Source organism: Helicoverpa armigera, chromosome 2 (genome assembly GCF_030705265.1).
Source record: "Helicoverpa armigera isolate CAAS_96S chromosome 2, ASM3070526v1, whole genome shotgun sequence".
NCBI lineage: Eukaryota > Metazoa > Arthropoda > Insecta > Lepidoptera > Noctuidae > Helicoverpa > Helicoverpa armigera.
The window spans coordinates 188,448-215,780 of NC_087121.1; the positions used below are offsets into that span (position 1 = coordinate 188,448).

Genomic DNA, 27,333 nt, shown 5'->3' on the forward strand with positions numbered 1-27,333 from the left:
AGCTTCCCATAGAAATATACCTGTAGGTGTAGTGCCGCTGGTTGGACTCCGTGACGATTGAGTGTGTCGGCAGGTTCGGCGTAGTGTGCGCGTTCGCGACCGACTCGCAGGTGGAGACGGGCAGCGCGGAGGCGGCCGACTCCCTGAAGGCGGGCATCCGGGATGCGCGCGAGTTCCTCAACGCCACTCAGGCGCATGCGCGCTGGCTGCTCGTCGTCAACTACAGAGAGCTGGAGATCAAGCTCAACTCCATGCTGTACAGTAAGTGTGACGCATGCCAATAACAGGAAATTACTAGTATTCAGTTTATTTACTGCATTTTCCCCTTAAGCTTGGTTTGAAAACTATTGAACAGAGATAATAAAATAAATTAATTGCACAATTGCAAGGCAATTTGATCGATTTCCTCATCGTTTTGTTTAGCAATTACTACGATAAAGTAATGTGGTGCGGCAGGTATCGGCGTGACGGCGTCGGTGAAGCTGGGCGAGTTCTCGCGCGCGGTGTCGGTCACGACGCTCAACAAGCTGGTGCAGCAGCTGGACGGCGTGCGCGAGCAGCTGCGCAGCGTGCACGCGCTCACCGCCACGCTGCGCGCCAAGGCCGAGGAGCTCAACACCGGTGCGTACCCCGCCGCCCCACTCCGCCCCACTCCGCCCACTTCGCCCCCACACCGCCCCCACACCGCAACCATGCCGCTACATGACGCCTCTCTGCGCAGGACTCCGCAAGGTCAAGAACCAGCTGCTGCAGACGCTCGCCAAGTGCGACCAGCCCAAGTGCCGCGCGCTACAGGACAAGTACAAGATAGGCCAGCTCGACACCGAGATACAGTACAGCCAGGTAGCACTCGCTTCACTCCACAGGCTCAATACTTCTACTCTTCATTATTATGACCGCATTCCTGATAACCTAGCCAATAAACAGCTTGGACCCTCTGCTTACATATTATAATGTACATACATCACTAATACAATGTTTCACGCTTGCCTGGATAGATGCTCGACAAGTATTTCCCAACTGTAAGTATTCTTATCGAAACAATACTAATTTTAGCTTATACAATGTACCTACATGTTGTAACTATTAATTTTATGAATATTGTATTTATTAACATATTTGAGGAAAAAGGAAATATAAATATAAAATTAATGAAAGCAAATGCTAGTTATTCATGAATTCCTACAAATGTTTTGTGACTTCAGAGTCATTAATTGTAGAAAATACAAAAAAATATGAAATTTCCTGTTGTTGGGAATTTACAAACCACATTGAAGCAAAATAGTTCTTGTTCAGAGTTTATAACGAGGTCACATGATAATTTAGCGTGTGCCTATTAACAACCGCATGTATAAATATATAAAGCATAAACTTTACTTGCCACGGTTGGTCCGTGGATGGGCGACATCTTAGTCGTAACGAGTTCCTACATATTTCGGAAGGCTTGATAACATCTGGGCTCCTGCTCCTAGGACGTTATGGGTAATGAAAATAAAGCTTGATAACTATAGTTTTACGAAACCAAAGTCGTGGTGGCCTAGTGGGTAAAGGACCAACCTCAAGTATGAGGGCGCGGGGTCGATCCCAGGTCAGGCAAGTACCAATGCAACTTTTCTAAGTTTGTATGTACTTTCTAAGTATATCTTAGACACCATTGACTGTGTTTCGGATGGCACGTTAAACTGTAGGTCCCGGCTGTCAGTGAACATCCTTGGCAGTCGTTACGGGTAGTCAGAAGCCAAAAAGTCTGACACCAGTCTAACCAAGGGGTATCGGGTTGCCCGGGTTACTGGGTTGAGGAGGTCAGATAGGCAGTCGCTTCTTGTAAAGCACTGGTACTCAGCTGAATCCGGTTAGACTGGAAGCCGACCCCAACGTGATTGGGAAAAGGCTCGGCAGGATGAACTATAGTTTTACGAAGGGGTAAAGTGTTGACCAACTGGGTTGAAGAGGTTGAACAATGGTACTCAGTTGTGTCCTGGTAGACTGAGAAACCCAACGAAATTGCAATTCAATTAGCAAATAGGTCGTAGTAAATAAACTGTGATGGGTTAGATGCCGGACGTGACGGAGTTGCTGAACAACGTGTCGGCGCTGCTGGACAGCGACATCAAGAGCGAGGTGGCGGCGGGGCAGCAGGTGTTCAGCGACATCCAGCGCGGCATCCAGCGCTCCGTGGACCGGCACATGCCCGACGTCTCGCAAGCCATCGCTGACATCGGTACCACACACTGCCTAACAACATTCGCTTCGAGCCAGTTTTGGTTGCTTGGACAATGTAAGTTGATGATCGAATGTTCTCTGTGAAGGCAAGAAGTTGGCGGGCGTGGCGGACGAGATCACGTGGATGGCCGGCAACGCCAGCGCCGTGCTGCAGCGGCAGGAGTCGAGCGCGGCAGAGCTGCGGCGCCTGCACGCCACCTACGGGCCCTACCGCCGCTACGCCGGCCTGGCCGCCGCCATCGCGCTGCTGCTGGTCAGTACACACCACTATGCTCGACTTGTCGATATCTCCGATAGATATGGTTGACATTGTATCTACTACAATCCAAATGTTTTAATGGTGACTTATTCTTTCTTCTTATGTACTTTCCTATTTATTCCCTAATTTACTCCCTATAAACTCCCTTATGCAACTCCTACGTAGGTACTCTATTATCTAATACTTCTTAAGTTCTTCACATTTATTAAGCTGCGTCTACGCTTGGAGAGCCGAGTACGAGGAGAGCACGAGGCGAACACAATTCGTCTAGTGTGGACCGACTTACAAGCCTGAGGCGTCGTCCTAATTGGCAGCGATCGCGCGATGGCGCGATGCGTTTTTCATCTCACGATCTCACTTGCGAGGTTCCGAGGTTCAAATAGGACACTCTGATGAAATCTGTATGTTTGAACTCATCGCATGACGAGAAGATCGCTGCATTAGGCGTCGTCCTAATTGGCAGCGATCGCGCGATGGTGCGATGCGTTTTTCATCTAAGACGTCGTCCCAATTGACAGCGATCGCACGATGACACGATGCGTTCTCGTCATGCGATGAGTTCAAACATACAGATTTCATCAGAGTGTCCTATTTGAACCTCGGAACCTCGCAAGTGAGATCGTGAGATGAAAAACGCATCGCGCCATCGCGCGATCGCTGGCAATTAGGACGACGCCTTAGGATGACGCCTGAAACGAACGCGCTGCGAGCATTTCGTTAATAATAATATCGTAGATATTCGCCAAAAGCCGCGAGCTTTCTGCGGAAAACTTCGTTCGAGGACAGTGTTCGTTTTTGGCTCGTTGTTGACGCCCCGAACTCGGTGCTCGGCTCGGTAGCGTAGAGCCGCCCTCCGGGCTGGGCGGGCAGTGACGCGCGAGTGTTGCAGATCACGTGCCTGCTGGCGTGGGGGCTCATGTGCGGCGTGTGCGGCAAGCGCCCCGACGTGTACGGCGCCAGCGACTGCTGCAACAAGGGCGCCGGCTCCAAGAGCCTGCTCTGGTAAGCGTCGCCCTCACTGCGGCTTGTCTACTCCAGTGACGTCATCATTCACGTTGTGTGTGTGTGTAGCGGCATGGGCGCCATGTTCCTGCTGGGCAGCGCCGTCACGCTGGTGCTGCTCGTCTACTTCATCGTCGGCGTCGCCACACAGCGCTTCGTCTGCGACCCTCTCACGTGAGAATAAACAACACTAAATTATCTTGATTTTCATTATATTTAATTATAATTTCTTTTCTAGAACAGCAGAAAACAGGAGATGTTAAAGTATGATGTCACTATGTTTAAACGCGTTAAATATTATCAATGGTGCAAAAAGTACTTATTTTATTGACGTAATAGTTAATTTGAATCGCTGACACATTTCAGTGAGCCGCGCGACAACCGTCTGTTCGGCGACCTGGAGGAGCTGGTGGACTTCGAGAACATGCTGTTCAACGAGCGTCGCGACCCCGACTTCAACATGACGGCGGCGCTGCTGCGCTGCCACAACAACCAGACCATCTACCAGGTGCACATCCTCCTCTCACGCTAGCCTGTGTGTCGTGCTTATTGACCTATTGCTATTGTGGAGCATAGCTAGTCAGTAAACTATGCTCCACAGTATTATTATATTCTTTCATTCAAACTAGTCGCGAACTGTGCGCCAGTCGCTTCATGTAAATATAGTGTCGGCATAGGTACGCGTAACTGTCGCAGGTGCTGCACCTGCACCGGCTGGTGAACCTGTCGGAGACGAGCGCGGCGGTGCGCGGCTCGCTGACGCGGCACGTGGCGGCGCTGCGGCCGCTGCTGCCGGCCGAGCGGCCCGTGGCCATCCTGCGGCCCGCCGCGCGCGACAAGCTGCGGCGCCTGGCCGACAGCGGGCTCTCCGACTTCGACTTCGAGCGCATCCTGGCGGCGCTGGAGACCAACATGACGACGCTGGCGCTGGACTCGCTGGCGCGGCAGCTCAACAGCACGGCGGCGTCGCTGCAGCGGCCGCTGTTCGCGGAGGAGGTGCGGTCGCTGCGCAGCGCGTCGGCGGCGCTGTCGGCGCTCATGCACGACGTGCTGCGGCCCATGCTGGACTACTCCGCGCAGCTCAACGTGAGTGCGCCCTGCATACGAGCCTAGTCTAAAATGTGTTCGCATTTCATCAACTAATGAGGTCGATTTCTCGTTAGGACTGACGGAAATTAATAACATGATATTTTTTTAGTTAAAGTAATCATCAAAATTGGAACGGTAGTAAATTTTTGTTTTTGAATTTATGTAGTAATCCTGTTGATATTGTTTAAATTTTATTGCCATATTTTGCAGCATACAGAAAATAATTGTCAAATTATTTTTGAACCGTATTGCAGAGTACGGCGACGAAGCTGCGCGACGGGCTGCGCTTCAACCACTCGTCGCTGAAGGACGCCATCACGTACCTCATGCACGAGACCAGCGAGGCCGAGGTCTTCCTCAACACCGAGGGGCCCGACCGCGTGCAGAACGTAAGCACCTAAACGGCACATTCTCGCATCATTTTCAAATTAAATGTACTTCAAATTCATCTAGTCTAGACAGTATAACAGTATAGACTAAGAAATGTATAAAAACCAATTTAAGATTTTCTAAATTCGGAATGAATATACGACTGTTGTCGACTCTGATGTTCACATAATGTTTCCATGATAGTCGTATTGTTATGTAGACAAAGTGCGGGTGTTGTCAGACATGGAGAATAAAATGACGAGCGGAGACGTCATCACGGATAATCTTTTATAATGATGAAATAAATAACGACTCGCTCCCGTCAATTACTTTAATATCGACAAGGTACACATAATGACAAATAGACAATACAATATTTTGATGAGTCTGCGGCGTCCGTGGGCGCGCTAACGCGCGTGTGCAGATGACGGCGGGGCTGGCGGACACGGTGGCGCTGCGGCTGGAGCAGTACGTGCAGCGGCTGGCGGCGGCGGCGCGGGAGTCGGTGGGGCGCTGCGGGCCGCTGTCCAACGCCTTCAACGCCACGCGCGACGCCGCCTGCAGGAAGATACTCATGCCCGTCGTGCGTAACGCCGCTATACTTATCCCGCTAATTACACTTCTTTATAAATCTCATTTACCGTTAAATAAATGTTTGTAAACGACAATCTAAGTCAAGAACTTACTGCATTTAGCATAAATATTCAAAAGTATCGGAACGTCTCTGAGACGTCGTTTCTATTTTGGTAACACGAAGTGTGAGTATAAAGTATAGAATAGTATTAAGTTAAAGGTGTGGTGTTGGTGATGAACAGAACGGCTACTGGATGTCGCTGGCGTGGTGCGTGGTGCTGCTGGCGCCGCTGCTGCTGGTGGCGGCGCGGCTGGCGCGGCTGTACCTGCACGCCGACGCCTACCCCGGCCCGCTCGTCGAGGCGTGAGTACTGCCCTGTGTGCACGACCACTCACTCACTGCCACACTCAATCATGCCGACGTCGACTTTATGTTCACGTCATAGTCCAGCGAGTTGATACAACTTGAATACATATCCGAATATACATCCCAGAATATGCAAACCTTTGCAATATTCTGCAGCCACTTTATTATGTGGATTAGCATTTAAAACCAAACGCAGAGTAAAACATGCGATAAGTCAAATCAAATCATAAGTAAATGCATCACGTACCTAAATGATTGAGTCGGGCAAAGAATTAACGTGTTGACTGTTGATTCTCTGTGTCAATCTCAACAAATCATCTCCATGAATGAATCTAATAAAGAATGAACATGTTTGTGTTAGTAAAAAACTCAACCGACTCAACGATCTGCAGTCAGGACATCCTGTGAGTGTGTCTGTTTGTCTGTCGTTGTTACCGCGTCGTGTCACGTCATTCATGCAGATGCGCCTGTTGAGATGTTGTGTCTCCCGCACACAACGTGTTTACTACACGGCACTGTAACTTCATTCAACTGTTTATACTGGTAACGTTTTGTTTATCAAATGTCATTTCATAACGGTACTTTATGCAAAGTGCGTTCGTTAAGATGTCGTGTGCGGAAGTCCAATTAAGTTACAATGCCATTAATAAATTTCAAAATAATATGTCAAGAAGGTGAGCACTACATCAACAGTACAGATGTGCTCGCTGAACTCGTCTGTCGTACAAAATGCAGCAACCTGTCGCCTCTCTGGCAATTTTTTTTAATTTCCATAATTTTGTATAACAGACAGATCTGGAAGAAATGATTAGGATAACGTTACCGATGCACATTGTAATCACAATCGAATTTAGTTCAGAGGACTTGATGATATTTGCAAGAGTAGTGAGAGTAAAGTGGAGAGTAGATCATTGTGAGTACAATGTGGCGTTGCGTCTGCCACATCCATCGTCCATCGTCATCCGGAGCGGCGCGCGTGACGTCACCGCCGCGTGACGTCGCCGCCGCGTGACGTGACCTCCGCGTGACGTCACCGCCGCGTGACGTCACCGCCGCGTGACGTCACCCGCGCCGCTCTACCTCTCAGTTGTTTATGTTCACCTGACTAATTTCACGTTACTTTTGTTGTTTTGTTTGACAGCTGTGTTAACATTGAGTTTTTATTTAGACTGAGTTTGTCAGTGTGTCGTTAAGTTTGGGTTTGTTGTGCACCCCTCATGTTCCCGTACTGTAGTGTGGCGCCGGTACCGCCGGGCGCCTGTAGATCTTTATATTATGAACCTTTACTTTGGCCAACTTTTTGATCCCCTATAATTGACATTGGATCGACAAGTTTTACCTTAAGAACTGTTAATTTACTCACTTTAATCATATTTTACTTCCTGCTCGGCACGATCCAGTTTTGATTACCTTTATTTATTATATTTTTACCGCCAGCAAAAGTGGTTCTTATTTCTTGACGAGCGAGTTTAACAGTAATATTTTTGATAGTTCAACAAAATAGTTCGAGTGTAGTCGCTCGACAGGTGCTGCGGTCGAAGAGCTATCGCTGCGTCGTACTCACTGTAACAAGTGTTGTTACACCAATACCTTTATCAAACACATCGTTATTACAGAGCCCGATAACTTATAAATTAGGCAAATATTACACATTTATAATCAGTAGGTACAAAATACTTATATCCGTATTCCGTAGTTTGTTTTTGGATTATGTTTTTTATGTTGGTTTGTTCACTTCACCGCCATCCAGTATAGAATAAACCGGTAAATTTGTGCAAAATTTGTCCCTATCGACCGCCCCACGTCCCCAAGTAAGTTTGGTGGACAACGTGGGCGTCCCCAGAGAGCGTTAGGCGTGTGAGTGTATCGTGACGCTTGTCGGCAGCGCGTATGAGCCGATGTGCACCGCGCGGCGCCGGTGACGCAGCGCCCCGCACGGTAACGCGACTGCTCTTCCCGCCACCACGCCCCGCGCTACTCATTACTACTACGTTTCAGTCCTCCTTTCACATTCAATGTTTATCAAATTACATCAAAGTCACCATTTAAAAACATTTACAAAATGTATGTAGTAATGAGCAGCGCGGCTGCGTTGTACGCCCGTCGTGTCACTGTTGTATGCTATGAGCAGGAGTCCGTATGAGTAGCTGGAGGTAGGCATGCATCGCTATCGCATCCGTGGCTTGCTCGCGGGTTGCTCCTGTGTATCGCTGGAATGTAACCCGCGCTGTATTGGAAACGTGTAGAGTTCACTTTTATTTGCAATGTTGTACATATTGGTTGTCTAGTTTAGTGTCGGGACACTAGGATACGCCGGGGAGGCGCAGTAGTGCAGGCGGCTCCTCTCTAAACTTAACTCGTCAGCACTTAGCGGAGCTATGAGTGAAGTAAAGTTAGCAACGACACGTGAGCAGGACCAGTATCCGCTACGGAACGTTGAACATAGTGAGCATGCAGTCTCAGTGTATGGTAGAGTGCTAGATAGAGAACGCGACGACAGGGCATGATCCTCTGCATACTGATGCTACTTCATTTTGTTAGTTTCGGTTTATTTACTTTCATTTGAGTTCTATCATCCAGTCACACCCTACATCACAAAATTAGGTAAAGAACGTAGTAAATAACTTGCAATTCTACTGTTATATCATATCAATAGATTATATTGAACCTATCATGTCGTAGTACTAAGTTAGACACTGATGAGTGTTAAGATAATGAAGGTTGAAGTATTTAGAGTATTAGGTAGGAGTAGTAGGTGCCCCAGTAGTCGGGCAGGCTGTGCAGTCCCGCGTGTTGTGTGGCGAGGCGCGAGTGTCGGTGTCCGCCCACTGACTGTCTGTTGTCTGTTGCAGCGAATATTTGTATGACGCGTACGCGGACCGCGATAACGTACCCCTTGCCAAGTAAGTGCCCGACACCCCTAGCCCCGCCCCGCCCCGCCCCGCCCGCCCCACATAGCCCCGCATGCGCTTGCCCCACCGGCCGCAGTGTTGCGCTTGCTTAGCTGCGCTGGTACACTCCCATGCATGCTACCTATAGCTTCTTATTTTCGTTTCTTATTCTATTTGTGTGTATTTCTATGTACCTATTGTAACAAATTGACTCTAAACAATACTTATATACTGGTGAAAGAAAAAAATCCTAATAAATAGTATATAAGATACAGTTTGTTAATCAGCATGTGATAACAGTGCATGTGAATGAGAAGAATACTAATATTTGACCGCACGTAATCCAGTCCCGCACGACCCGGCGACACAGTCTGTTAGTTATGTTCAGTTGTTTCAGTTCATTTCATTCAGTTCATGTTACTTTATCGACGACCGGATCATACCGCGGTTACGAGGCGTCCGTCGAACGTACCGGACACCGGTAGACAGACTCGCGTTAACGGTTCACTGATCATATCGTCGCGTAATGGATGACGATGAAGTAGAGGATGGCATATGTAGCGTCGCACGATGTTGTTACATGTCGGTTTATCTGGCGGTAAAATATTGTGGCTCCGCGCATCGCGGCACTCGCGCAGCGGCTCCAAGCGCAGCACGCTGGACATCGAGGGCAAGATCGCGGAGTGGCGCGGGCGAGCCGCCCCGTCCGCGCCGCCCGAGCCCGGCGCCACGCGCGTGCTGCTGGCGGGCGACGACGTGGTGTGCCAGCTGCTGCCGCCCGCCGCGCTGCTGCACGACCTGCGCGAGCGCCTGCCGCGCAAGGACGAGGACGCCGAGTCCGGCATCCACGACGCCGAGTAGCCGCGCACACACGCGCACACACGCGCACACGCACACCGCTCCATTGCAGGGCATCGCTGTAGTCACGACTGTTGTTATGTCATTGTTGTGTTGACACGACTTATGCACTATTCATGTGAACACGAAACTACACACATACGTGTAGTCGTGGTGCTTTCTAAATTATATTAGTTTTTTAAATAGAATCCTTTACATCGAACCCGAAGGGTTGATTTGACTCATGAACGATCGAATACGACCAATTTTGAGTAGTTGTTAAAATATTCGATTTGTCTTCCGCAGTTACCAATTTTTATAAAAGTTTTATTGTTTATCTTTCGGATGTCGTTGGTTCTTGGAGTACAATTTGATATAACGTAATCAATAAATTTAATTTTCTAAATTTGTGAATTGTAAGGTATCATAATTGATAAGGCTAACAGTAATTTGAGCTGTCCATTGTACTGTATGTACTAGTAATTGATATCAGTCCTATATATCGGTACACGTAGCATAGCTAGGCTTCGCTTGATCGTTACAAACGAGTACGTCCATTTGCTAAGTATACAACCGCTTCTGCCTCGCCCACTGCGTGTGTGCGACCAACTTACTTATGCCTTCTATTATACTCAATACCATGTCCTTTTATAATAATATATTTTTATTAATATAATTTTCTTATAAAATAAATTTATTTTGAAGAACGTAGTGTTAGTTACACTATTGATAACTCAAGAAAGGCATTACATACAATCATACAATGCTGAATCGGAAACAAATATCAGTTCAGTACAACGTGAGATAATCGCGCACAAACATACATACAGGTCAAACTGAGAACCCCTTTTGAAGCCTAGGAAAATACCATGCATAAGTTTGCAGTGAGTGGCTGAAATACAGCTGAATTATAAATAAGCAAGGTTGGTCGGGCACATGAGCCCCGTTCACTATCGCAACGCTGGTACAAGTACACTGATCTCTATTTACATGTAGCGTAGCGCGGCGGCGACATAGTTTTGATACGAGCTTACTGTAGCGGTACAGAGCGCTCGCCCGCGCTACTACTAGCGACATATACTCAGCTCTATAACTCTATAGCATTTTACTCTATACGCTTTTTAAAAAGGCAATTTTTTTAATAAAAATATTACATACTTTTTAAAATTACCTTAAATTAGTTGCAACTATTAAGGTATTCCAATTTTTATGCATTTTAACAAGTAGCGTTTGATAAGTAAATGTTGTATTAAATATTGCATTTAGATAACTTTTACCTGTTTATATTTGATATTGATGTTAGTCACGAATTTCAAGTTATAATCATTAATCGACATAATAATCCATTAAATATTCATTAATACGAACTAATGGGAATGTGCGCACTGCAGTGAATTGACGTAGTTTTATTGTAATGTAACAGTAATACTGTGTACTCCCTAGCTGCCAACCACGCTCACTACACTAAACAACTTTAAAAATACCCACAGAGGTATTACCAAACATATCGCGAATGTGCCTAGTGTAGTGAGGGTCGTCGTGTCAGCTCTAAACAATACTCATTTTCATAACGAATATATCAACTCATAAGCATTATCTATACGTGTATAATATAATAGTATGTAAGGTTGTACTTTGTTAACGACATATCGATGTTTTTACATTTATATCTACCATAATAGCAGTTTTGTAGGTTAAGATGAAAAAGTATACCAATAATAAGTAATGATATGGATGTGGTTTAGTAGGGTATTTAGTTAATGACACGCAGGCTGCGTGTGCGGTGTGTGCGCGGCGGCGGCGAGGCGGCGCGGCGCTGCGGTAACGTCGCTTGTGTTACCGCTAGCGTTTACATCAACTTGGTATTTCCTCCCTACCCTCACTAAGACATGTTTTGCTCATTTGATTTCCGAATTCGTAATGTCGACGTGTTTTATTGCTATATTTTATTTCGCTAGTTGGACTGAAAACGATGCATCCCTTATAACTAGATGGTACCTGAGGTGTTGCATGTATTCGTACTTTATATTTAATATACGATCAAAATCTATGATGAATGTAACAAACAAGAGTTGTAGGAAAACTGTACAGACTACGATGCACCAAAAGATATAAACATAAGTAGACATGTAAAAAGTTCTACAATCGTCCGTCTTGTTGGCTTGCCGAGTTTTCCTTGGATTCACGGAGTTATCGTCACGATTTGAAATTCGTATATTTTTTGGTGCATCGTAGGCTAACAAGGTTTGGTAAGTTTTGATACTTTTTTAGTTTTTCAGTTAACCTTGTTATGGATTGTCAATAACTGGTGTGTTTACTAATATGACTTGCATGTTTACACTGAGCTCTAATTCTGGATGTACCTATAACGTGATTGGTACGTGTGTGTGTGTGTGCAGCTCTTCCGTTGTAATGTATCTGTCGCATGCCTGATGCTCGTGTGCCTTCTACTGTAGATAGTGGTGTGCTTCGCTCGTGTCTTAATTGTCGTATTCTACTAATATATTTAAGTTTCACTTTTAGTATTCACAGTTATAGTGCGCGCGGAAGTAGTTGGCCGCGCCTTAGGTGGCGACAGGGGTGAGAGGAGGGTTGACATCTGCTCGCATCGCACATGAGATTACACATTTATGACTTTATGACCGATCTCGAGATATCGCGTTCAATAAATGAAAATAATAAAGAACAATTAAACTCTCTTTTCAATAAAAAAAGTTTTTACTATACCTATCTAATTATAGTGTAATTAATAGTAAAATAAACCAAAAACACATAATTTCATACACTTTCCGTATTCACATCAGCTTTCCGGTTCGGTTTAAAAAAAAAACGTATGCTCTTTAAATATGATTTCCTTCGATTGTCTTTTTATCGGTGGACTCATCTCGCTATTGCAATCTCATGTGCGTTTTGTGCCAACTATCCGGAACTGTCAATGCGTATTGCCATCACGAAGTACGGCGCCTACTGAGTAATGACAGCGAGTGCCCTCGCCTCTCCGTCCACCGCTCACATAGGTACCTAAGGCGCGGCCAACTAGTTCCGCGCGGACTATAATAAATTCTTTTTTAAATATTTTTTAAATAAAATATTCATTGTCCAAGAGTTAATATTTTACAGAGTAACTTCATAATTTTTTTCTCAAATGCTTGCGTTAAAATTAATTTATTTAAAAATATAGATTTTTTGAAGTTTTCAATCGAGTAGGTGCGTAGGCTTTCTGAGTGTCGAAGCTCGCGGAGCAGAGTGTATAACGTGTCGTGTACTGTCGCAGCGCCTACAAGGTGGAGAAGCGGTCGTCGCGCGAGCCCGCGACGGGCGCAGCTCGCCCGCGCCCGCGCCCGCGCGCCCGCCGCCGCGCCGCCCGCGCCGCGCGCCGCGGTGGCGCCGCCCGCTGACCACTACCACGCGCGCAGATATAATGATATGGCGCCAAAGTACGTACCCCATCATCGCATCATTCTATTCACTAAAAATCTATAATCAAAATTCAATAACAAAACAATCAATTCTGACCTAATCTAGTTCCTTACATAAATAAATAAAACGGCTATATTTGACCCATCCAATTTATGTCTAAGGTTCGACAACGTGATCAAGTTACTGTTACTGAACGATCGCCAATACCCGTGAGTTCTCTGACTTGAGCTGTGACGTCATTCACTGCGCACGCATTCATAGAAATAGTTCCAAACACGACGTTTACATCACTGGTCACGTGTGAACGTCTTCATTATCACTATATTTATTAAACAATAGTAGGGTGTATGATGAGCGCACGAGCACAGTGGTGGTGTGAGTGCACTCAGTGAGGGCGTGGTGGTGTGTTGCAGGCACTGGGAAGAGGGACCTCCCCGCTACCTCGGCTCTACTGAGTACGAGCGACCCCCTCCATACTACTATCCCGGACCAAAGTGAGTATACACGCAACACTCCCTACACCGATATACTAACTAATACTAACACCAAAACCTTGATACAAGTTTTAACACTATTAACAATTGGGTTTCATTGCAGTTTAAAGGTACTGAATTATACTTAATGCCCTGTCTATTTCCACATTAAATTGAAAAAAAAAAAAACTTCGAGTATTTAGTTCTGGGTTAGATAGTTTGTTAATAATTTGAATAATAGTTGAAATGTGTTGAGAATCCAGCGTTAGCCCCATGATGGGTAAAGTGTAAGGTAGTGAAGTATGGCGTGTGCTCAGACGGCGTCGCTCGGCGGGCGCGGGCGGCGGCGGCTGGGCGGACTACTTGGCCGATAGGTAGTACCGCCGCTAGTGAGACCACCACTCACTAGCCTTATTCTTTGAACCGGCTTACGATTGTCATCTATATCATTTTATTTGGACTGTCCTGGTTATCATCATTTATGCGATATTCTGAAGAAGTGTTGTCAGCCTAATCGAGTTCATCGTTTAGTATTTTCCTTGAAAAAGGTTTATGGGTTTGCAGTTTTTTGCCAGGTGCAATATTTATTTAATTTATGTACATAACGTCATGGGTGTCTCATTTCGCTTGTGAATGTCCAGTGTTGGGAAACAAGTATTTTGTGTTTAGACTCAAACAGTATTTTTATTTATTTCGCAAAAAGTCCTGTAAGAGCGAGCTCGAGAGACGACATGACAGCTGTGCAGTTGACGCCGAAGCCCCCGGCCGGCAGCTGGGCGGAGTACCTGGGAGCTAGGTACTACTGTGTGATAGTGCTGTCCGCATCGCTTTCTGTTCGATACATGTTATATTCATAAATGTTACAAATACCTATATATTTTAGTTCGGGCGCCCCTAGACTCAGAAGAGCGTTTAGTATGGAGGACGTACCTCCGCCGCCGAGCAAGGAACCCGCGACCAGTTGGGCGCAGTACTTGGCAGCTAGGTATAGTAGTGTGCTAGCGATTATTATCGATGTTTTGGTCCACACCTGCGATATTGCCTCATTAGTGATGTCTTACAGAAGTCTGTTGCAGTCATTATTTGTCGTCAGTGCCAACTTGAACGTTTCCGATGAGGGGCAGTAAGTCAGCTCGTTGCAGGTTCTGTGACTGCACTGTTCAGAACATTCATTTCCATATTGTTGGTTTTCGGCCTGACTCATCGCTTTCAGCCTAGCATATTGGGTATTGACTGAAGACGACCTTCATTACGTTTGGTCATTGACAAGCTACATGCTTAAATCACAAACAGCCTTGGGCTTTTACACATTGCAATTTTCTGGGGTTGGTTGGTGGGAGATGGTTAGGTACTAAACAGATAAAAATTTTTATGTTCAGCGAGAATTCCCTGAGTCCTCCAATGTTCCCCCCCCGCGCGGAGCAGCGAGCCGAGCCGTCCGCGCCGTGCGAGCCTGTCACTAGTTGGGCAGAGTATCTAGCCGCTAGGTATTATTATACACCCTGTGTTGTTGTGCCCTCTCATTTGACCATGGTGTCCCACATTTTCGTCGTGAATGCGAGGTTATTCAGACCAATGGATTACTTGGCTAACTGCACTATCACATCATCTTTTTGAGTATGATCATATAATTCAGTTAGTTGTGAATGAACTTTTCGTCCTGGTCCTCCTTCATCTACAATAGAATGAGAGCAGTTGATCAAGAAAATAATGATATTTTGACTGTAAGTCCTAGCGCGCCAGTGTTCCCGGCGGCGCGGCGGCGCAGCGGCGAGCCGGCCCCGCGGGGCACCGCCTGGAGCTGGGCGCGGTACCTCGGCGGCCGAGCGAGGTAGTGCGAGTGTCATGCCACGCGCTGCTCATTGCTTGCCGACGTTCACTGCCCGTGTGTGTGCTGTTGTGTCCGCATTGGACTTCGCAGTAGGCTAGTTGTTCATGTCATTTGCCAGAATCACATTTTCCGACAGCTAAATGCAGTTTTTCACCTGGGTGACAGCTGGTGACAAGAACTACCGGGTTCATCCCGTAGGTCCCGGGTGGTGAAGTCATGGCCATACTTATAGCTTGTGTGTCAATGTTATTGTCGCTAGTGGTCGCCAGTACGGGCTAAGCTCGAAGGAAACCTCCGCGAAGCGTTTGTCTGAGCGACCAGGTATTAGATGGTTATGTGGTGTCTCATGTGGGGTAGAGATTATATTATTGCAGGTTTGCTCACATGTTGTGTGATCTTGATATTGGATATCGACTCATATTGACACTAGTCGCTTGCTGTGGATTGATTTGGTTCATTGTAAGCTAAGTCTGTGAAGTTATCTAAATATTTCATTACATTTAAACAGAAACATGCGGTAAGGGTAAACACGTTTCACCATCTGCAAATCATCGGATTTTATAACACGTTTTGTATTTTTCTTGTCCTTTTTTTTACATGTGGTTGCGTGTTAATAATAATGTTATAAATGAATAGTAATGCAGTTGTTTGCGTTTCCAGCGATAGACAGTAAACTGGCGCTCACGGAACTCGACGAAGACCTGCTGAAGTACTGAGGTGTCCCCCCCCCCGCACACACACACACACACACGTGAAGGAACAACACACAGCAGACAACTTTGAGCAGAATGCTGCAGCCGTCACTGGCAGTCACACGTAACCGATCGATATTTGACGGAGATGATCAAGTTTAAATGAAACCTTATATACAGTGATGACTACACTATTCTGTCCGAGGTTACTGTAGCGTACGTAGTAACGCGTTGCGGGAAAATTACTATATTTTAAATACAAGAATGATTCATGTAATAGTGATAAATGAAGTGCAAACTCAAGTTTGAACAAGTATTGTATACTGCCGCTCAAGAGCGCTGAATTGTGATTCACGAAGTATGTGACATACGTACACACTGCCTGCCAACGATAGGGTTGCCATTCACTACTGTAGCTTCTATTACATATATGGGAGAACGCGTAGAACATTCTCACAATGTAATGAAGGGCTGTATGCAACCCTGCCAACAACTTGTGATGAACAACTTTATTGATACGCCGTAGTTGTAATCAAAGTACTATTGTAACGTAAAGTTTTAGTCTGCAATGTAAATAGTATATGTATAGAGACGTGCGAGTGTCGGCACTGCACGTGCGAGTGTCGGCACTGCACGTGCGAGTGTCGGCTCCGCTCAGTCACACTCCCACATTATACTGTCGGCTCAAGATTATTCGTAGAATACGTTGATAGCGATCTCAGGGTCGTGTTGGCTTTAATGATTTACAGAATTATAATCTTTATATGTGTTGTTGAACGCGGATCACGTTGACCGCACAAAATGTATTTGAGTTTGAAATCTAAGAGATTCAATTTAAGTTAGGATTTACGTATTATTATGTAGGTATGTAAGTTTGGTTCTCTCATTTTCCTACTCTTACTGTAGGTGTCCCAAAGTGATCATATGTGAAAACAAATGTCGGTGTAGTCGCGACAGTGATGTGTCGGCGACGCTAGAGTTAAGTTCACACGTACACATCACGTTGGCGAGATTCTAATGCATTTATATTTAAATTGATATGTTAAGTAAACAATTGTACACTCGTTAGCGTACCGAGTCGCGTCCCTGACGTGCCAAACTATTGCGCTAGTCGACACGTATATTATGTCGCTTTACTGTATACCTGGGCGATTTTTTAGTTCATTTACATTTTCTGTGTTAGTTCATATTTACGAACAATTTTCTATTCACATGTACGTCTAAGTTCGGGCAATGTATAAATTGTCCGACATATACTCTGTTCGTAAATCTAGTGCTAGCATTATTATCCTATTTAGTATAATTTTGTGATTATTGGACATTTATATTTTATTTTGTAAGGTCAGAGTACGAGACGTTCAAATAGTCGATTCGTGTAAACCTTTCGTGTCATATCGTTCGTAAGTGCCGTTTATTGTGTGCATGGCGAGTGGGAGCGTGCGTGTGTGATACCAAATATGTGTCGTCCGGGTGTCGAGCTGCCAGCCTCGGCATCCGGGGCTGTGCCGAGCTGCCGGCCCCGGGCCCCCGGGGCTGTGCCCGGCGTCCGCGCTCAGGGCCACGGATGCGTGTAGTCAATTAGGGTATAGGTATTCTCATATTAGTATAATTATGTATCTTACAATAGTACTAGCGATAAGTAGAGGTCACTGGCGCCACATCGCGCAGTGCCGCCGCGTCCCGCGTGCGCGCCTGTCCGCGCGCCGTGCCAAGCCGGGCGCGGCCCCGGGCGCGGCGCGGTGCCGGGCGCGGGGGGCGGCGCGGGTGAGGCGCGCGGGGAGGGGTGTGTCGCGGCGTGCGCGGCGCGTGTCGCGCGGAGGCCGCCGACGTGTCAAATATGAAGGAACACGACCGATGCGTTCACTTTTCCTGCTCACTTTACCGTAGATGACTTCCTTTTGGAAACTATTTGTCAAAATATTTACTAGTATTTAGTTAGAGCCGCCGCTCGAACTCAGATGGAGCGCGGCCGGTGCTAGCTCGTCACCGACGCTACGTTACATTATTTTTAGCCATTTTATATTATTTTACTGATTGAGATTTGCGACGTACTGGATAGAGTTAGTGAATGTTAAGATAAGCTAGAGTTAACGTAATTCCAATGTAATCTTTAAACCGTAGTAGTGTAACCAAAAAATAAGGTTTTGTAAGAATGTGCCGCATTACGCGAAGGCTGTGCGATCATCACGGAGTGTAACGACGAATGTAAAATAAACAAAATTTAATTATCTCCAACGAGATGTTTTTATTTTAACCTCACCAATTTAATCCTGGACATTGGAATGACACTCTCCATCCGTTAAAGAGGTAAAAAAAACATTTTTTTTATAATAACCAACACGTTTATTTGACTGCGTCCCGCGGACCGTCAACACTTAGGCTACCTAACATAACTAGGCTAGTATAAATACATAGGTATCGCTAACAATACTGTGTCGTGTGTCAAGGTACTGGAGATCTGGGGAGACGGCTGCGCCAAGCTCTGCGGACATAACAATACCATGTTTAGTTATTAATTAAAACAATTGAAACATGGATTTCATGCAACAAAGGTAAACCATTACGATTCCAAATGACAACATTGTTGTAAAGAAGACGGATCACAATCCATACAAAATTGCCCCACGACCTATAACGGGGCAATTTTGCTCCATCTTCTTTCAGTAATTTTTATAACAGTAGTTTTAGGATCTCACTACATGGTTATAAGCGCAAAGGTAATATGTACCAAAGAACGAGGAGAATTAGAGACCCTCCAAAAAACTCATCAAATAAAATAGTTGATAGAAAACGGTAGAATCAGTAAGCGTCGTGTGATCGGTGGTCGCGTGGTGTAAGCGCTGGTGTACTCACAGACAGCCGGCGCGGCGGCGGCGAGCAGCAGGCGGTCGAGCTCGGCGCGGCACGAGCAGTGCAGGAACTCGCGCGGCCGCACGCCGCGGAACACCTCCGCGATCGACGGCTTCACGTTGTAGAAGATGATCGTCTGCCCGCGCGCGTGGAAGTCGTCTATCAGCGCCTTAATGCCCTGCGTGAACCACACAATTATACCAGCTCGCTTTAAGCTCGACAATAGAACTTATTCCCCTTCCCCTTGGACCGCGGCAGCGAACGGACGTTTACCGTAACAGTGCTTACCGTGTAGTTCTAAATTGCCATAAAGTCATCACAAAGTACTAGGCGCGCATAATACGGCGGTGGTGCTGCACAAGACTCCGAGCAAAAACTTGAGCAAGACAGCAATAAACCAAACAATCTCAACTTAGCTTGCCATAGAATAGTGTGACCCATTATACAGGGTGTTCACAATCACATTCAATCCTATCGCATATAGGTACTTCATGATATTCTATGGCGAATTGTAAAAAAATAACCTAATCCATTCAGTGGTTTAACCACAGGAGTCATTTTTCGAGTGACAGGGGAAAATGGAAGAGAATGTATGGAATAACCTAGTCTTTAGTCCTCCGTGAGAATGACATATTGAACAATTGGGAACAGGGCAGGGGAAAGAAGAAGTCATCTTTCGTTTTTATAATTTACAACATCATGTGTAAAGCAGAGATAAAGTTAGGAGTATCGAATGTTTTGATCAGTTGACAGCTGTCAGTTTTCAAGGGAGAATTTCAGTTGTTTGTAATGACTGACTTTCATGGTGTTCTTATTTTCGCACATTTTTATTCTATTAACTTTGTTTGAAACATTCATTTTTTTATTTTAACGTACCTATATATTTTCTTTGTGTTAATCGACATAAAAACCTTCAAGAAGAGAGAACAGACGATAAGAAGACCATTCAGAAATTAGAAGAAAAGATTGAAGTTCTTTAGCGTAAAAATAGGCTGCTTGCTTGGAAATACGAAATGTACCAATCTGCTTGCAAGATGACAATAAATTTGAGGAAGAAGATGCAAGTTTGATAGTAAAAACCTTGACGAAAACTGTCGAGGTAGATATCAAAGACTGTGACATAAAAGATATTTACAGAATACAAAGCACACGGTCGCTCGCCAAAGTACGAGTATATGGAAGTGTTTGAATCTAAGCAGATTCGTTGTACAGTGGACTTGTCGCATCCACGGCTCGGCGCAGCTGTTGTCAGGTAGCTGCAAGCTTGCTGTGATCCCGTCGTTGGTTCATATGTGAACGTTATACAATGTGTAAGGTATTGTGGCGGGCTCGTACCTTGGCGGCGGTGAAGTCGGCGGCCTGCACGTGCGTGGCGTCGAGCACGAGCGGCGTGCGGTGCGCGTGGCGCTCGGCCGCCTTGCGCAGCGCGCGCCGCACGAACTCCGCCGACGGGAACGACAGCGAGCGGTCCACCACCGCCACCAGGTGCTGGATGCCGTCGCTCGACTGCAACAGGACGTAATGTCACTACCGAACTTGCTAGATCGTACTGCGTGACATTGTCTACACATGCAGCATATTGTGACTTACCACAGCCGTGGTGACCTTGACGGACGGCCTGGCGGACGCGTACAGCAGGAACACCAGGTTGACGGCGATGCCGATCACTATGCCCAGCTCTAACCTCAGCATCAGGCACGTCACAAAAGTTACTACCGCCGGGATCAGGTCCAATTCTGCAATCACATTAAATTGCGTCAAAAATGGTGTTCGGTGAAAAAAAATCCCGTTTCGGTATTTCAATTCATCATTAACATTTGAATTCCCAATATAATTCACTAACTTTTAGTCCTCCAAATGGGCTTGAATACATGCAGCTCCATCATGAACACAACAGCGGCTATAATGACAGCCGCTAGTGACGCTTTCGGGATGTAGTAGAAGTACGGCGTGAAGTACTGCGAAAAGAACAAGCGTGGTCAGGTCTCGCGACTGGGGAGGCAGTCGTGTATCACACGTGGGAGTGCGCACCTGCAGCGAGAGCAGCACGAGCGCGCCGGTGTAGAGGCCGCCGGCGGTGCTGGCGACGCCGCTGGCGTGGTTGACGGCGCCGCGGGACAGCGCGCCCGACACCGGCATGGAGTGCACCAGCGCCGACGCCATGTTGCACACGCCCAGCGCCACCATCTCCTGCGTCGCGTCCACGTACTTGCCTTCCGCTGCACGCAACAACAAACACACATTTCATGGATTGCTATTTTATCTTACCTTCAATAAGGAGCGATATACTTACATATAAAGAACTACTTAATTATAATCTCTTCTACTGTCAATTACAAAGTAGGTATGTATTTTGCCTGAAGCTAGATGTGTGAATACTCACAGAATACTTTGGCGAGCGCGATGTTTTCGAGGATGGAGAGCAGCGGCACCACGAAGATGGCGGAGCCGAGCGTGGACGCCATCTCCGAGAACGTGTACGTGTGGTTGCCCACCGTGGCCGAGAACGGTGGCGCCGAGAACTCCGGCAGACCGGGCTTCACTTCTCCTGCAACACAACAACATTCAAATTCCAATTCATGATCTTTGGGTTCTCAAGATGGTCAGAGCTATGAGGACGTAGGTAAATGATAACATCAGTGGACCTGTGAGCACGAAGGGCGCCTGGCGCTGTGTGTCGAAGTAGTACGCGAGCGCGGCGCACAGCAGCACGACGAGGATGTTGCGCGTGGTGGAGAGGAACCACAGCGCGTGCGCCGTCGCCCGCCGCAGCCGCGAGCCCGCGCCGCCGCCCTCCGCGCACTCCGGGTCCGGCTTCGGGTTCACTTTTATGTCTTTCACTTTCTGAAAACGATCATTACTCATTCATTTAAAATACAGCCAGTATTTTCACATTTCAATAAGGTAGCATCTTGGGGGTCTTTATGAACCGGGATAAAATGTGGTTTTCCCTAGGTCCAATAATCATTATATGTTACTAAGCTACATAGTTTTTACGGTTTTATCTCAATGTGTTCTTTGATAGAGAAAGTGTGAAACGTACCCTAAGTAGCAGCAGCACAATGATGCATGAGATGCCGAGCACGGAGTCCCACAGGCGCGTCTCACCGATGTGCTCGTACAGGCCCGTCCATACCTGCAACGTCACAATATCACCACTGTTTATATTTAAGCATAAACTTATCGTGCAAGTCTTAACAACACGCAGGAACAGAATCTATCTACCATGATACGTATCTACGATACGTGTCAATCAATGAAGGTCGTTAGAAAGCGCTGACAGCACAACTCTCGCAAAAAGTTTCAAATTGTGTGAACAAAAAGTGCTCCTAATTATTTATTAACTGCACAAAAACTGTTGAATAAGCTCAGTACGCACTTTTGACAAACGCCTTCCAGTTGATTGCTGTACGTTCTACGATATTGGTTACATGACGCGGCACTTTTACACAAAGCAACAGGATATATACACATAACACTAATCAATAAACTAAATGAAATTTTATTTAACATTTAATTAAAGAAAATTTTTTGATTATTTTTGTAACCATGTTGCACGTTTAATTTTGTTTATCGAATCGAAGTTTATTCTTATTCCCTCAGATCAAAGTCCTGTCTATTGTGGACGATTATAATAATGGTTAGGAAAACAAGAGGTCTAAAAAGGTTGTCCGCAGCTAGGTCTAGGTTAAATTAAAGACAAGTTGTTACTATTTCACGGACTTCGAGTACACCTGAATGATATTTACGAAAAACCCAAGTAAGTAAATAAACTGTGGATAGTAAGGAAAAGAAGTTTGTAAGTGTCGTAGTTTTGATTCGTTCATTAGGTAGGTTGTAACAAGTTTGACCTGCAAGAACTTGCCGCCGGGGAAGCTGAGGCCGAGGATGTCCTTGACCTGCGTGGTGGCGATGATGATGGCGGCAGCTGACGTGAACCCCACCGACACCGGCCCGCTGATGAAGTCGATCAGGAAGCCTGTAGATACCACAAACAATCAATGTTTATTACAAACCATTTCAAATCCGTGGACTACTCTTAACAGAATTAATACATAGTATTATATTTCCTTGTAAAGTTTGAAGGCAATTCTGGCGATAGTAATTCCGATCTTGGGTACGAACGTACGTACGTTGAAGGAAATCTCAGAAACTCATGAGTCGTTTTGAATATTTTTTTTATTCAGTCCACGATGACCGACGCATTCATTAAACTCTATTGCTATAAATAAGACACAGATTCGGGGTAGTGTCGCATCTCTGACTTCTATTTGTGACAATAAGCAGGTTTTTGAACTTCGTTAAAAACTGCCAACAATCTCTGCACGTGATTCGAAGGAGTAAGTAATGGCAGTGGACAGTTTGATGAGAGTGGCAACTCTTGCGCACGCAAGTGACTTGAAACGCGGTGCAGCGTCACGCCCGCCAGCGGAAAACTTATGAGATCGCAACTACTTAGTCTAATTACTGATATGCTAATTGTGATAAATTTTAAATATTCATGGTATGGGCATGTAATGAGGAGGGAATATACGCATGCACAAAGTGTGTGCTAAGTATGAATGTAGATGGATGGAGAGGAAGAGGAAGACCTAAGAAAATGGATGGATTGCCTGAAAGATGATATGAATAAGAAGGGAGTGAGTGACAGGGGAGAATGGAAGAAAATGACATATTGCGCCGACCCCAAGTAAAATTGGGAACAGGGCAGGAGAAAGAAGAAGAAGATAATTTTAAATATTATGAAGACAAGTGATATTTTTTCTTAGTAGGTTCTTTTTTTTTGTGACTATGCTTATGTGAATGAACCGAGGTTGCGAAAGATATCTGGATATGACGGAAATAATAGCATTTCCCCAGGTGGTAACATTTACCTCATTATTGTTTGTTAGAGGAACAAAGTAGTATGTTTGTTTGTGTTATTTTGAAAAAGAACAACAAACGTAGAGCTTCAGAGCAAACATTTCAGAGTAATGTGTAAGAATGGTAAATTGTTCCGCATTGTGCTGAGATTAGCGATGCTTTGTTGAGATAACGCTGACTAACTCGATGTCACAATGGACTGACATTCCTAAAGGCTGCGGGTGAATGCGCATGCGTCAGCGCATTTCGCAATGTTGCACGATTATGTTCTAGAGACAGTAGAAACATTTCTTTCATGTCTACTAAAAGAGTACCTATTTAAAATTATATATATATATAAGAGTATCTTTTTGGTTGGTAAAATACTGGTAGGTACTCAGCTGTATCCGGGTAGAAAGGAAGCAAACCCCAATATAGTTGGGAAAAGGGTCGGGAGATGATGATATTTTTGGTCGGTACATGCAAGCTATGCGCGGTGGTACAAATGATCTGTTTACTATTTAGTAAATGAACAACAAAACAGTGACAACAGTCGCAGGCGCACGCGGCGTATTGTTGTACTGTTCATATTGTTGCTGCTACAAACAGATGCGGAAAAATGCTCTTCGTTTCACTGTTCAATCGGTCGGCGCCTACGTATTATGTCACATTCAAAATTAATCTCCTTTATGACAATTTCCTAAATTTTATGAAGCAATAATCTGAACTTTAAATTTTCAAGACTTCAATAATGGAGCAACATGTAAAACTGCAACTAGCCCACTGCAGGCATTGCATTAACAACGGATTACCACCATTTAGATAAAAGCTTTTGGTACGAATGCCATTGGTAGGTACTATTCATATATCAAATATTGTGTTACCTATAGGTACTACGAGAGCCTTTTGAAATACACTCTTTTGCAAAAAAAACGGGCACCTATGCGAAATCTTGGTTTTAAGGACTTTACGTGTATTTCAAAGGGTTTTAATGATTGTAGTATGTTTCTAGCATCAAAAGAGTTAGCCGAGCATGCGTGAGAGTGTATTCTAAATTTGAATTTTGTACAATTGCTAAGAAATTGGTTAAACCTTGTTATGGACTAATTGCTAGCATAAAGTTCGTCGGTGTTTCGAAAAGTTTTTGAAGTGATTTTCAGAAAAATGATAATGCAGTTTTAATGAATGATTAATGTACTTTTTTGTTAGATCAAAACATTTTTGAAAATCTATGCGTATTTGATAAAATTTTCACCTGCTCTAAATGGGCTATACTGATGGTTGATGGCAATGTTAAGAGTTTCTATATTTTAGTGTAAAGCGTTCTATTGTTTAGATATTGTACCCACGTGTTTTAAAATATCGCTTTTTCATAGATAAACACTATTTAGAAGAGTATCAGTACCTTTGGCTGCGACAAAACCTATTTAAAGTAAGCAGTGCCGATCACAACTCGTCTCCTATCGGACTTTGTCATTTAAAAATACCAAATTTTGTGATAAATGTTAAAATTAACCACATGAAAAATTATGAGGAGGGTTAAATCTATCTAAAAAGTCAAATTATTGCCGCGTTGAAGCTCTCGATAACTCCATAGGTATCGGGTTACTAAACGACGATTTAGCTGAAAGGGAGTCAAGAATTCAAAATTATTGGCCAAACGTATGGTTCTTAAGAAATGAGTAGATAGCCAATTATTGTTATGATTTAAGCAGGAAAGTGCTGTAGATGTCAGAAAATCTCATTGTAGGCAAGTTTATTTAATCAAATGTCCGTGGGATGAAAACACGCTATTTGAACGCTCAGACTCATAGATCTTCAGAGTTCTACGGAGTTTCCCAAGAGACGAAGTTGTTTAAAAATCTGTGATTATGAGCCCTTAAGACCTCGTGCTCACAGCCTATGCGCTATTTTCCGTATTTTGTAGAATTTCAAGACTTTCAAAAATGTCAAAGTCTTATAGGAGACGAGTTGTGATCGGCACTGCTTACTTTCAATTGGTTTTGTCGCAGCTCAAAGTACTGATACTCTTCTAAATAGTGTTTATTTATGAAAAAGCGATATTTTAAAACACGTGGGTACAATATCTAAACAATAGAACGCTTTACACTAAAATACCGAAACTCTTAACATTGCCATCAACCATCAGTATAGCCCATTTAGAGCAGGTGAAAATTTTATCAAATACGCATAGATTTTCAAAAATGTTTTGATCTAACAAAAAAGTACATTAATCATTCATTAAAACTGCATTATCATTTTTCTGAAAATCACTTCAAAAACTTTTCGAAACACCGACGAACTTTCTGCTAGCAATTAGTCCATAACAAGGTTTAACCAATTTCTTAGCAATTGTACAAAATTCAAATTTAGAATACACTCTCACGCATGCTCGGCTAACTCTTTTGATGCTAGAAATATACTACAATCATTAAAACCCTTTGAAATACACGTAAAGTCCTTAAAACTAAGATTACGCATAGGTGACCGCTTTTTTTGCAAAAGAGTTTATATAGAAAGCTTATTATATACCACTAAAAAGGCAACGCCTGAACTTCAAATGCTTGATTCCCTGCATGGAAGAAGGGTGCACCGCTACTGAGTAAGAGAGTACTTAAATGATGGAACATAAACTGACCGAGCTGCAGTATCCCCATGAGCAGCTCCACACAGCCGGACAGGAAGGCGAGCAGCACGGCGAACTCGGGGCCCAGGCCGTGCAGGTTCTCTCTCGTGAGGATGGCGGCGATGGCCGTGGGCCCGATGGCCGAGTCCTTCACCGAGCCGAACACCGTGTACACGAAGCACGCCATGAACGACGAGTACAGCCCGTACTGCGGCGGCAGGCCCGCCACGCCCGCGTACGCTATCGCCTGCGGGATCACCGTCAGGCCCACTGTTATACCTGAAGAACATAAAACGTACACATTACACTTCAGGACTGGTGATACACGCAAAAGGATTCCACAAAATATGCCATAGCTGCTTGTTTGACCAACACTTTTCTTTCAATATAGCAAAGCTGTTCGTAGCCGTAGCATCTTAGCAGTCATGCTACGCCGCTGCTACGGCTACGAGACTACGAAAAATACATTTTGGGATACTGAATTTAATATAATTAATACAAACAGAATTTGTTTTTGGTAAATAACTAAAAAAAGAGATATTGTTTCGGATACAATTTTAATTAATTATTTGTACTTTTAATAAGTTATTCATCATCTATTTGTACTTTATACATATGTAGTAGGTAATTTGTAAACTTGGTAATTCTTTCTAGCGTGTCATTTAATTTATTCAGGTTTTTCTGAAGTTGGGCGTTGTCAGTGATCATTAGATCGATACAGTTTTTATGATCGCTCGATGAACAATTCCAATGTCGATGAAAGTGGGTAATTGTCACGAAACAAAAACTTTGAGCTGACGATAAGTGATTATTTGATCGAATACATCAATTATAAACCAAGGTTCAGTGGTGAAGGGATGCCGGAGTCTGCACAGAAGGATGAACCGAACAACAGACTACAGTTTGTGTCAATGTCAACGTTCACAATAAAAATGGGTAACAAGTTAATTGAAAACTATCTGAGGTCGAACTCGAACTAGCATAACTGC

General features: G+C 44.7%; 2 protein-coding genes across 2 annotated transcripts in view; one reads left to right on the plus strand and one right to left on the minus strand.

Moving 5' to 3' along the window:
• The window catches only part of LOC110378473 (prominin-like protein), a 61,738-nt gene extending 43,477 nt beyond the window's left edge, over positions 1–18,261 (plus strand). Inside the window, 22 exon segments of the mRNA XM_064042149.1 lie at positions 74–261; positions 457–621; positions 722–843; positions 2,056–2,221; positions 2,310–2,476; positions 3,372–3,484; positions 3,554–3,658; positions 3,851–3,992; positions 4,181–4,570; positions 4,828–4,962; positions 5,367–5,525; positions 5,758–5,879; positions 8,735–8,785; positions 12,885–12,960; positions 12,962–13,047; positions 13,444–13,524; positions 13,821–13,877; positions 14,207–14,299; positions 14,387–14,488; positions 14,883–14,990; positions 15,233–15,334; positions 15,995–18,261. Coding sequence (XP_063898219.1) covers positions 74–261; positions 457–621; positions 722–843; positions 2,056–2,221; positions 2,310–2,476; positions 3,372–3,484; positions 3,554–3,658; positions 3,851–3,992; positions 4,181–4,570; positions 4,828–4,962; positions 5,367–5,525; positions 5,758–5,879; positions 8,735–8,785; positions 12,885–12,960; positions 12,962–13,047; positions 13,444–13,524; positions 13,821–13,877; positions 14,207–14,299; positions 14,387–14,488; positions 14,883–14,990; positions 15,233–15,334; positions 15,995–16,007 — 2,743 coding nt within the window. The 3' untranslated portion in view covers positions 16,008–18,261.
• Positions 18,262–18,345: 84 nt separating this feature from the next.
• LOC110378470 (sodium-independent sulfate anion transporter) overlaps positions 18,346–27,333 on the minus strand; it is a 58,445-nt gene continuing 49,457 nt past the window's right edge. Inside the window, exons 4-14 of the mRNA XM_021337745.3 lie at positions 26,357–26,623; positions 22,728–22,855; positions 21,920–22,012; positions 21,522–21,720; positions 21,260–21,424; positions 20,908–21,095; positions 20,720–20,834; positions 20,467–20,612; positions 20,212–20,382; positions 18,880–19,054; positions 18,346–18,508 (exon numbers count right to left, since the gene is read on the minus strand). Of these exons, the coding sequence (XP_021193420.3) occupies positions 18,507–18,508; positions 18,880–19,054; positions 20,212–20,382; positions 20,467–20,612; positions 20,720–20,834; positions 20,908–21,095; positions 21,260–21,424; positions 21,522–21,720; positions 21,920–22,012; positions 22,728–22,855; positions 26,357–26,623 (1,649 nt within the window). The 3' untranslated portion in view covers positions 18,346–18,506. The remainder of the gene's footprint in view (positions 18,509–18,879; positions 19,055–20,211; positions 20,383–20,466; positions 20,613–20,719; positions 20,835–20,907; positions 21,096–21,259; positions 21,425–21,521; positions 21,721–21,919; positions 22,013–22,727; positions 22,856–26,356; positions 26,624–27,333) is intronic.